At 31.9% G+C, this 12025-nt stretch overlaps 1 protein-coding gene across 1 annotated transcript in view; it reads right to left on the bottom strand.

Annotated features, from left to right (window-relative positions):
• Positions 1-7564, bottom strand: part of Tspo (Translocator protein) — a 40126-nt gene extending 32562 nt beyond the window's left edge. Inside the window, exons 1-3 of the mRNA XM_035377364.2 lie at positions 7356-7564; positions 6619-6732; positions 2262-2477 (exon numbers count right to left, since the gene is read on the bottom strand). Coding sequence (XP_035233255.1) covers positions 2262-2477; positions 6619-6729 — 327 coding nt within the window. The 5' untranslated portion in view covers positions 6730-6732; positions 7356-7564. The remainder of the gene's footprint in view (positions 1-2261; positions 2478-6618; positions 6733-7355) is intronic.
• Positions 7565-12025: the final 4461 nt, after the last annotated feature.

The raw sequence follows: 12025 nt of genomic DNA, 5'->3' as shown, positions 1-12025 counted from the left end.
TAAAAAATTCTTTACTATCCTACATTTCCATAATGCAAGTACTATTGCTAACACCGAGAGGTCAAAAGTAAATGAAATTCTTCCAAAAACTATTTCTGACTTTAAATTAATTAAAATTATGTTTACTTAAATATATGAAAGTAAAATATTTTTCTTTAATATTTTACTTTCATATATTTAAGTAAACATAATTTTAATTAATTCAGTATAATTTATCTTTTTGTATCATAAACTATATTAAGTTTGGACAGTAATAGTTTATAGTTCCAGCTGAAAGTCAACAGTCTGTAAGTATATATTTCATCAATGGCATAAATACATGTAATACAATGTGATTTTCTTTGTCTCTTTAGGATGCAATGCATTAAAATTAAACGAGATTTTTTTACCTTCTCAAATATTATAACAGTAGTGCAATTAATTTTTTAACGTTATTCAAATTAAAGTTTCCATCTCATTTTTTATTATTTATTTTAGATTTTCTTCCTAAAATTATTTAACCTAAACATCTTAAACAATGGTGCAAATAATTTAAAGCGATTATTAAAAATATAGATAAAATATTCAGGAAAAAAGGGGTTAAGTTATATCTAAATATAATTGTAAAAAATCGAACAACCTAATTCGAGGTCGTTGTCTGCTGACTGCTAGGAGACGGAAATAAAAAGCACTACTTGCCATATCAAAAGCGGGCCAAACTGGCGATGAACAGTCTAAGCTATCACTCCCCAAGAGTGCCAAGAGCATTAGTCATGTGGTATATGTTGGAGACATCCTAGCAGACAAATTCTCTGTGGGTGAGCCGTCTACCTGTTATAAGAAATCGTTGGCGCAATGCCATTTTTGTGCAATTCTGGGATGTTTTTTTAAGTAAAAATAAGTCGACGTGTACATGGTTTAATTATATTTTAATTAAATGATAGTTATTTTGTGAATTATATGTTTGTAGCAATTTGGTATATGTTTCAGTGGAAGTAAACGTGCATGGAAATAATTTAAATATTTGAGACTAAGTATTTGTAACCATTTTTAATGTTTTGTTATAGATTCGTTGGTGACGTTTATAATAGATAATTTAGAGGTAAAAGTTTTTGGATATTTTATTTATTTTATACGTGCAAATGTTCATCTTTGGAAAGGGTATATACTTTTTTGCGATCAGGTAATTTCATATATGTCCTTTTTACTGAATTTAAAGATTCACAAAATTTTGATGCATTTTCGTGACATTTTTCTAATTCATGAGAAAAAAGCAGTGTACATGGATATAGTGAAGAGTGTGCGCAATGCAATTTTTGTGCAATTCTGAGATGTTTTTTTAGGTAAAAATAAGTCGACGTGTACATGGTTTAATTATATTTTAATTAAATGATAGTTATTTTGTGAATTATATGTTTGTAGCAATTTGGTATACGTTTGAGTGGATGCAAACGTGCATGGAAATAATTTAAATATTTGACAGTAAGTATTTGTAACCATTTTTAATGTTTTGTTATGAATTTGTTGGTTACGTTTATAATAGATAATTTAGAGGTAAAAGTTTTTGGATATTTTATTTATATTATACATGGAAATGTTCATCCTTGGATAGGGTATATACTTTTTCGCGATCAGGTAATTTCATATATGTGCTTTTTACCAAGTTTAAAGATTCACAAAATTTTCTTGCATTTTCGTGCAAATTTTTGTAATTTATGAGAAAATAGCAGTTTAGATGGATAAAGTTAAGAGTGTGCGCAATGCCATTTTTGTGCAATTCTGGGATGTTTTTTTAAGTAAAAATAAGTCGACGTGTACATGGTTACTGTGTATGTGCGATTTTGAAAAACGCGGCAAGGAGTTTGCGATTCTGCACTTTTTCCCAATTTTGCAGTTAACATTTGTCATGATTAAGCAGTTTTGTTCCATAAAATTTCTAGCATAAGTGTAATTCGGCTAGCAGATTGTTGGAAAAAGTGTTGAGTAAATAAAAAGAAAAGAAATATGGTGGCGAAAAAAAAAAATAGAGGGTTGCTATAGCAGAGTTGGTCGCCAAAAAATCGCCAAGTTACCATAATCCAAAGATCAACCGAAATTTATGCTAAAATGATTGTTCCTGTAATAACAAGGTATTTTATTTAGTGTCAAAGTGAAATTAAGAATCGGGACTTTCCAGATGTTTTATTATGCACAGAGGAGGGGAATCAAATACGCATGCATAATTCTGCATATTACTATAACTAATGTAAATAAAATTCATACATAAAGAGATGGATACTAACCAATCCCTTTTTATGTGCTCCAAAGAATATAGGTGTCCATGCCCAATTAAGAATAAGGTTTGTTCCATATAATATTAATGGTAACTTTGCTGGACCTTGAAAACCATCACCATCTTTCCATACTAAATATGAGGCTACTCCCATGCCAGTGTACAAACTAGTCCAGACTGGAGCAAACATCCAGTTAGGTGGTCTCCATGATGGACGTCTTAATGTCTAATAAATTTAAAATAAAATCAAATTTAAAGTTATTTCTTCATAATTACTTAATTTTGTTTATATTTTTTTAAATATCCAGTAAAAGTGAAAAAAAGAAAGATGTTAACCTCTTATATTCTCACACAAAATACTACATACTAAATTTTAACAGGTACTCTTTTGTAAATGTGATATTAGTCATCAAATGTGGCATTTTGTTTATATCACATGAATAGCTGGCATTTTGTTTATATCACATGAATAGCTGTGCAATGAATATCAATCCTGGAACTTTTGCTCCATTTTTCCAAACTAAATAGGAGGAAAGATGCTAGATTTTTTGCAACTTAAGAGGATGAATCAGCAGCTACCAGATATGAACATCTGCAAGTTGATCACAAATACAGTGTTATTAATCTCGATATGGAATGCCATATACCAAATTGCACTGGTCACAACATCCACATTCTTACCTCATCGAATCCATGAGGCAGTGGCTGTACAAAAATGCAAATGGGCACTTTCTGATTATCCACGCCTTCATGAAAAGTCACCAACTCATGGTAAATTTTCAATGTAACTTAATGTAACCTGGCAATACCTTCTGATTGAACCTTATAACCTTATGATAAATGAAGATGTTTTCTTATATGTTTAACTATCTTTACTGATATACAGATACTGTTCTCTTCACAAAATGAAGCATTTTATAAGAAACAAATCTTATGAGCAAAACATTAAAATCTATATAACAAGTATTTACATTTTTACAACTGTTTAGCAAAATGACAGTAAATGTTAAATGTGTTATCTACCTGTACTTAATCACATATCTGGTGTGCGTTTGTGCAAGGTGGCTACTGTACACTTGAAAGAAAGCCAAAATACTTGGCATTTTTATCAAATTTTAAAATCTGAATTGAAGATATTCAGAAAGTACCTGCAAATGTTTTATGTTAAACAAAATGGTACTTTTCCATTTTGCCGGCGCAGGCGATAAAAGTCGCCAAAAAAGGTACAACCCATGCCAAATGGAATATCCTCACTGATAACCTTTTCTGTCTCATTTTCAAAATAAGTCGTTTCTTATCAGATTGATTGTTCCTTTCAATACTGGCATACAATTACATAGAATTTTTACCAGATAGTTCAACTTTATGCCCCGAGGCCATTACCGGTAATTAAGTCAATTAGGATGCAATCACACCACTTACCTGAAGGCAAAAATATAGAAAAGGCAAAGTCAAGGGTTAAATTCATAAATTCTAATGAGAATGCACTAGCAAAGTTTCACATAATTTCTGAGTAAGCTATTCGTACTAATTAAAATGATTCTTGCATTTAAACTTTGATTCCGTAATAAGATTTAACTTGAAATTAATGTAGATAATTACCGAGAGAATTAGATTTTTGTAGCACATTTTACGTGAGATGAGATCACTTGGGATCACATCATATGAACCAGCAAATGAAGATGTTGTACCATGAAAGCATAGTAAATTCTTAAATTAAGGTCTTTTTACACATTTATTGTCTTTACTTATTGCCTTTCTACAAAATTTTAAATGATATTAAAATGGTTATGCCTTCAAAATAAAAAAATTCTTAGAACTAACACTTGTTAACATTTTTTACGTGTATACCATATGTTGTTGCCAATAAAGTCTGCTTGGCGAGATTTGTATCAGCGAAATGGAAAAGTACCAACAATATCAGCAGTTTTATACCTCCTACCTAATCTGATATTAATCAGATGAAATCTGTTTTTGATTTTCATAGAAGTTTTTTTTTTTTTTTTTTTTTTTTTTTTTAAATTTATTCTGGATTTAAAAACATAGTAATTCTTTTCATGAAGCTTTACGTTAGAGTTGCCACCTCTAGATTTCATGCCATGTTAAATGCTAAATTAAAAATAAAGTACCCATTATCATTCATTATAAGACTGAAGATTAGCACCTTCTTAATCTGCAATGGTTGCAACTGAAGAAAGTGATCACATTCAACTATTTAAAGCCCTTCTGTTAAAATAAAAGAAAGAAGGAGGCAGACGCTCAATAACATTGTTTTCTTTGTACTCAATCCAATAGCCAGCTATGATTTTTGTAGTTTGTTTCAATATTTTCAACACTACACTGCACTTTCAGCACTGACTTTTAGTTAGGATTTAACTGTTATTTTTGGTTGAAGGCATATTACTCACAACTTAATAATAAGATCACATTTGCACTAAATTGTAGATGATTCAACTAATTTTACAGCCTTTACAACCAGTTGGCATAGCATGCTGTTGAACAATCTTGAAGCAGCACCTTCAAAATGTCAAAATGCTGAAAACTGAAATTAATAAAAGGTACTTAGTTAAGTACCTAAATATTTGTTTAAAGGTTATATGAAGCATAACAGGTATCTGTAAGCAGAAATACTAAATTCTATCAAATGCAATTTTCGTATTAAGTAATCTTGTCACTGACAGTCTCCTATAAATATCCAAAGTTCTACCCCTTTCTCCCAATTCATACCATATTAAAAAAAAAAAAGAAAAAAGAAAGACTTGAGAGTTTTTTTTTTTTTTTTTTTTATATATAAAAATGAAGATGTTGTACCATGAAAGCATAGTAAATTCTTAAATTAAGGTCTTTTTACAAATTTATTGTCTTTACTTATTGCCTTTCTACAAAATTTTAAATGATATTAAAATGGTTATGCCTTCAAAATAAAAAAATTCTTAGAACTAACACTTGTTAACATTTTTTACGTGTATACCATATGTTGTTGCCAATAAAGTCTGCTTGGCGAGATTTGTATCAGCGAAATGGAAAAGTACCAACAATATCAGCAGTTTTATACCTCCTACCTAATCTGATATTAATCAGGTGAAATCTGTTTTTGATTTTCATAGAAGTTTTTTTTTTTTTTTTTTTTTTTTTTTTTTTTTTTTGTGAATTTATTCTGGATTTAAAAACATAGTAATTCTTTTCATGAAGCTTTATGTTAGAGTTGCCACCTCTAGATTTCATGCCATGTTAAATGCTAAATTAAAAATAAAGTTTTAAATACATAGGATATGCTTTTCCTTTCCATATGTACAATACTTGCATGATACTGCAAATTTCAAATTATCTTACTTTTGTTTACATTTCCTTAACACAGCAGACTTCATTCCAAACAAGACCACAATGGAATTTCCTACCAATGTATTTTTTTGTGCCATTTTCTAGCAACATTAATATTCCTAAGTACAGTCTCTTGAAGTTTCAAAATTACCATTTATTCTTGAAAACAGTGTTACAAAGACTGACATTACCAAATTACAACTTATTAAGCAAAAACTGAATTACAGCCAAATGGTTTTCTCGACAAGTCCATCCTAAATTAAATTTTGATATCAGACATCTGTTCTACACTATAATGAATACATTCATATTAACCACTTCTAGGTACTTCAAATGGCACTGAGGTGCCCTAAAATTTTGCTAACTTAGTACATTATCTTTGATAGCTTTCCCAATTCATTATTGTCTTTACAAGTCTCTGAGATTTTCAAAATAATTAAACAGAAATTATCTGTTTTTCCCAAAATCATAAATATTACTGAAGAGACAAAAATGTTCCAATTCCAATTATGTGAAATTCCACATCATTGGAAAAAACATGCTGAAAAAGTCCAACATAGCGAAAATTAGATGGATGGTAAGAATTAGGAAAAAAAAAAAATACTTGGAAGTAAATCTGGATAACATCTGTAAAATGGATATCATTCACAACAATTAAACAAGCTAATGCGATTCAAATTTTACCAAAAAGAACTGGATATGACAGGTAAACCTGCTATAGTTTTATCTTGCATATGCAAGTCTGAGAAATTTTTATTACTGAAATACAAGCAGAACCAAAGTCCTCAGTTTCCAAATCAGCAACCAGTCTCTGGTTATTTGCTGGTTTTGGAATCTTTACTTGGTGCAGATTCCAGTACCAATCAATACACAAATTCTTATCTTTATTACATAAGATAAACATTTTATATACAACACTTTGTTCACAAGACAAATATCATTTATTGTATGCTTCATTGCATTTTTATGTTTTTATTGTGTGTACAGGTAGAAGCACTATTCAAATATTCTGGAAACACCTACCAAAACTGGATTTAGCAACATACCTCATACCATGTTTTCACTTCTTTTCTAGTAATAAATGCGGCAGTTATACCACCCACATGAGGAAGAAGAATTGCTCCAGCAATAGGGGCAATTTTCTCAATGGAAGCCATTTTCTGAAAAAAAATTGTGTTTTGAATATAAAGATTATCAAAGCAGAAGAAAAACAAGCCAAAGTAAAACATAAAATTAGCAAAGCAACAGCCTTGTGTTTGGAATAAATTTAGTCAACCTTGTGTTTGGTATAGATTTCGAGGGCAACCAGGTACAGGTCCCTCGTCATCAGAAGCAAAGAAATCTGGGTCTTGCATATATCTCTGCTCTTGATGAAGAGGGACCTGTACCTGATCGCCCTAGAAATGGATTGAGTTCTTGACTAAATCTACGCCAAACACAAGGTTGTTGCTTTGCGAATTTTATATAAAGTTATATTCATGTACTAACAAAATCTTAAAAAAATACTTCAGCTGTACTCAGTGATAATTTTAAAACAAATTTATACTTCAATTTGCTCTAACTACATTTAAAAACATTCGGCATCAATGATTTATGCACTGCAAATTACAGATTAAAAATTATGCCAGTTTTCATGCAGCTTTAAATTATAAAAAAATTGTTAACTTCCTTTCCCTTCTGTTTCAAAATATATAAGTGAAAAAAATTAAACATATAATTTAAAAGCATGTGCAGGAAAAATCAACATAATGTACGCTTTAAGCCACAAAATTTTATACTTCACCTTACACCAAAACTCTTTCGGTTCCGGGATTTCTAACTAAAAAACCAATAAATGATTAACAGAGACTTTTTAACATATATATTATCTAATCTTTTGATTTTCCATAAATGCTTTTATTATTACATAAATCTTCCGATAAAATTATCTTTCGATTACAGTAACACGCAACCGAAGCACCTACAGCCGAGTCACTTGCGAACGATTCATTCTTAATTCATCAAATATCTCCAAAGAACCTTTTATCCCTTGATTTTTCCCTATAATGAAAAACTGCCATCCGCAATTAAGGCTCCTATCCGCAATCCCTCAGCTGCTACCCTTCAGCCATTGCCTGCCTCAGCACAGTGGCTAATGGCACCGCATTGATACCCAGACCAGGGTGATTGTATTATAGTTCAAACTCCGAAATTAAACCAATTATGATCAAACCTGCAATAAATTTAGTGACTTTGTAAAAATTCTTAAAAATGACAAAAAATTAGATATTTCTGCCAAAATTAGCGGAGAGTTTCTAAAAGTTTTCGCTGGTAGTGAAGATGAACATAGGATGATTACACTTTACCTTGACGAAAGGAAAATAGATCATTACATCATAACTACCAAATTAGAAAGGCCACTGAAAGTAGTCATTCGAGGACTCCCCATTGACTGCCCCGTCGAAGATGTTCACGAGGAACTGATAAATCGTGGCTTCAAAGTTACAAAGGTAGCCTAACTGCATCGCGTAAAATCTACGGTACCGATGTCCCTCTTCCAGGCGCAAATAGAAAAACTGCCAGAGGTTGAGCAGATCTATGATATCAAAATACTATTACGTTTTTATATGTAGATTGTTGTGTACAAGACTGAAGGGGGTTAATACAGTGCCATAATTGTCAGCAATTCAACAACTCGTCTGAAGACTGTAAACTCAAGCCGCGGTGTGTAAAGTGTGCGGGGCCACACAATACTGTGGACTGTTCTGCAAAGCGTCTTGGCATAGTTAAGTGTTGCTATTGCCAGCAAATAGGACACACTGCGACTGTCGTGGGTGTCCTAAATTTCATAATATAATTAAGCATGTTAAATCTGTGGATAATGCAAACTCAAATAAGGACGTTACTAATAGTAAGCTGGCGAAATGTTGTGTCGGGTAAATCATATGCTAGTATGGTTCAAAATACTAATGTTATTGATAATATATTTAATGATGTAACTAATAAGGCAAAAAATGACAATGGTAAAACTGCCACTGTTAAATCTAAAAATGTAAAACCTGGGCCTTAGCGCCCTTACTGATTGGTAACATGTTGAAAGGCTTTTCCCTGATGAACATCCTAAAGAAAATTTCAGACAAAATGCCTGAATAACGAGCATGTGATAATGCCATAGATAAATTATTTATACTTTTTTCTATTTGAAGAATTTTTTTTTCATGTTGTAATGCAAAATAATGTCTAGTATTATTTATGATTGTATTAATGTTATTACATGGAACGCGAACGGGCTATCCCGTAAGCTTAACGAGCGGCGGGACTTTATAAATGAGTACGGCTTAGATCTTATGTTCCTACAGGAGCACAAACTTAGCCCAGCTGATCCTATGTACATTGATAATTACTGTGTCTACAGATCACATAGACTGACTCAAGTCAGAGCTGGAGGAACTTCAATCCTTATTAAGTGCTGTATCCCCACTATCCGGTTACAATACCACAGCTTTCAGCCATAGAGGCCCCAGCTATTTCACTCAAAACCAACACTTCCATAACATACACTTTTATTTCCACTTATATTCCACCACGCCGAGATCTGTTACAGGTCAAGGCTGACATACGTATTCTACTTACACTTGGTACACATGTTATAGTAGGCGGAGATTTAAATGCACGACACAACGTGTGGAAATGCTATAATTCTAACACCATTGGCACTGTAATCAATGACTTAGCCTCTACGGTGGGATTACACATATCAGCTCCGAAAACCCCAAAACGGTATGCTGCAAATTCTACAGGAATCATCGATTTCTTGCTTCTCAGAAATACCAGCGTTCTGCTGGATATTTCTGTATTGGGTGAACTCTCGTCTGACCATAATCCGGTCAGAATGATAATGAATATAAGCAGTTATACCTCACCAGATAACAGAGCATTTACTACAGACTGGCATAAATACACCAAAGCTCTGCACAACATGCATTACACCACTCCAGTGATACGCTCGGGGGAAGACATTAACAGTTTAATCAAGGTATTGAAAATGTTCATGAATTTGCCAAAAAATAAATCAAAGTGTCAAAAGTAAAAAAAGGACTAAAGAACTTGCTAAACTCATCAAGGAACGAAATGCTGCTAGGAAGCAGTTTCAAAGAACAAGACACAGAGATGACAAGCAGAGATTCAACAAGTTAAATAATGCAGTCAAGTCTCTTACAAATGTACAAGGATAACTCAACTGGACTAAATACTTAAATTCTCTCTCTACAGAGCATAACTTCCTATGGAAAGCAATTGCAAAGTATAAGAAATGCCACAATAGCATTCCGCCCCTTAAGCTGCGTTCAGGCGTGGACGTAAAGCGCATAGAGCCATAGTCATAAGGGCATAAAATACGGGACATCCGTTCACACCTGCGAGACGGGTCTAAGCTGTGGCCAATGCGAGAAGCTAAATTTGCGCATGCGTGGATGTGTCTACACCTTTCGCGCGCTGTTTTCTATCTCAATTGATTTCTCGTGCTCGCTCTGCTTGTTTTTGTTATTTTGTGACATGGCTTTTTCAGCTCACCACAAAGTTTTACTGGTTCAACAGAATGCTCTTTTATCTGCACTTGTTATAAGCCAAGAGGCAACGGAAGAAGGTAAAAGAAAAAGAAAAAGAACGAAATGGTCTAGAGATATTTTTTTGAAAGACCAATACTTGGTTGGCACATATATTTCTGTGCAAAGCAGTATAGAATATTTCTGTATTGTACTGCAGTACTCTCTATACTATAAACACGCGCATGCATATTTATATATATAAAACCTTCTTCAATTTTTATATATAATTTCTCTTAGGAGAAATACGATATTCTAAATATGCCTAATTAAAAAAATCTTGAGGATAACTAAAGCCTCTATATAATATTTTTCTATTTTGCAGGTGTGAAAGCAGTTAAGCTAAAAACAGTACTTACCATATATTATTATTATTTTTTAAAATTTTCAATCAAAAGGAACATGTTTCTGTGACAGTGAAACATGTGTGCTTAGCACTCCTTATTCACTGTCCCTGTCGATCACTATAGTAGTTGGTTGCACTACCAGTATCAATTATCACTAGTACTAGTATCCCACAACTGTTCACAATGACTAGCAACCACAACTAGTACAATACTCGGAAACGTTCATCCAACAATGTATTTTATGCTCAATCATTAAATACATTTTGCTGTGCTGCCAGCTGTTTGTATATATCTATTTCTAATAATTTGCATGTATAAGCCGCACCCCTGAATTTAATTTCAACATATGCTGTGATTTCTCTTTACGACCAAATCTCAAAAGTAATTTCACATTGAAAAATTTTAGGTACCCAAGTCTTCAAATACAACAAAATTATAAACATTCATACCTTATCCAGGAATTTCTACCAGAGATATAGCATGAATTTAATGATCAAAATTCCATTCAAATTATAGTAATAAAGTGTGGATAATAATAACAAATACTATTCATTAAATTATAGTCCATGTTATGAATTATGTGTGCTATTCAGTTTCATTAAAAGTAAATTCCTTTCATGGAGAACGTAATTAAAAAACACAACAGAACTTCAACAGGAGACAAAACTGTCTAGACTGTTGACTGTTGTTTTACGGATATTTCACTACACGTTTTCCTTCTTGGAATTCATAAGAACATTTTCTCAAAAGATTAATCTTTTATTACTTATACAAAGCTTACACCATTGAATTGACTATTGTGACTATTCTTAAATAAGTGAAAATAATTTTTTCTTTTTTTTTAAAGTAATATTTTTACTGTTAAAAAAACAGCAGATTCTTGATATTGATTTGATATTTTAGTAAAATTAATTCATGAAGTTTGTTTGGAAAGAAAATCAGCATTTGAAGCAAATAGCAATACAATATTTCCAGCTTTTTCCATAAATTTACTCTTAAATACAAAAATAATTAAATAGGAAAAAAATGATAGTAATAATTAAAAAAAATTATAAGCAGAAAGAAAGTAATAATAATAATTTACACAGAAATAATACAATTTTAACAAGCATGCATTTTTTAAAGAATTTTTATAATAAAATGAAAAATATTGGATGGGATCAATCATCTACAGGATCATACACAGCTGCATAATCCTGAGCTTAATTTTCGCTTTACGAGTTTCATCCATATTTTTCAATATAAATTGAAAAACTCATTAAAAATGCATTAAAAACTCATTAAAAAATGAATGTCATCATCGTAGATTTCTTGCGAGATCAACTCATTATTTCGTTCGGATACGATGTGCTCCATATTAAAAAAAAAATGTCGCTTTCGATGTGACAGCGAAATCGTCTAAAGAAAGACGCTTCGTTTTAGCTTCGCTTTGATTGGTCGACGTAAGGCTCCTATATACCAGGCTGAATCATCAGGCATTCGCGCTCCCAAGTGGGAGATTTAATGGCGGCTGAGTGGTTAAG

Source organism: Stegodyphus dumicola, chromosome X2 (assembly GCF_044657685.1).
Source record: "Stegodyphus dumicola isolate Sdum_Otavi_A_Nest chromosome X2, ASM4465768v1".
NCBI classification, from domain to species: domain Eukaryota; kingdom Metazoa; phylum Arthropoda; class Arachnida; order Araneae; family Eresidae; genus Stegodyphus; species Stegodyphus dumicola.
This window is presented reverse-complemented; position numbering and strand designations above follow the sequence as displayed.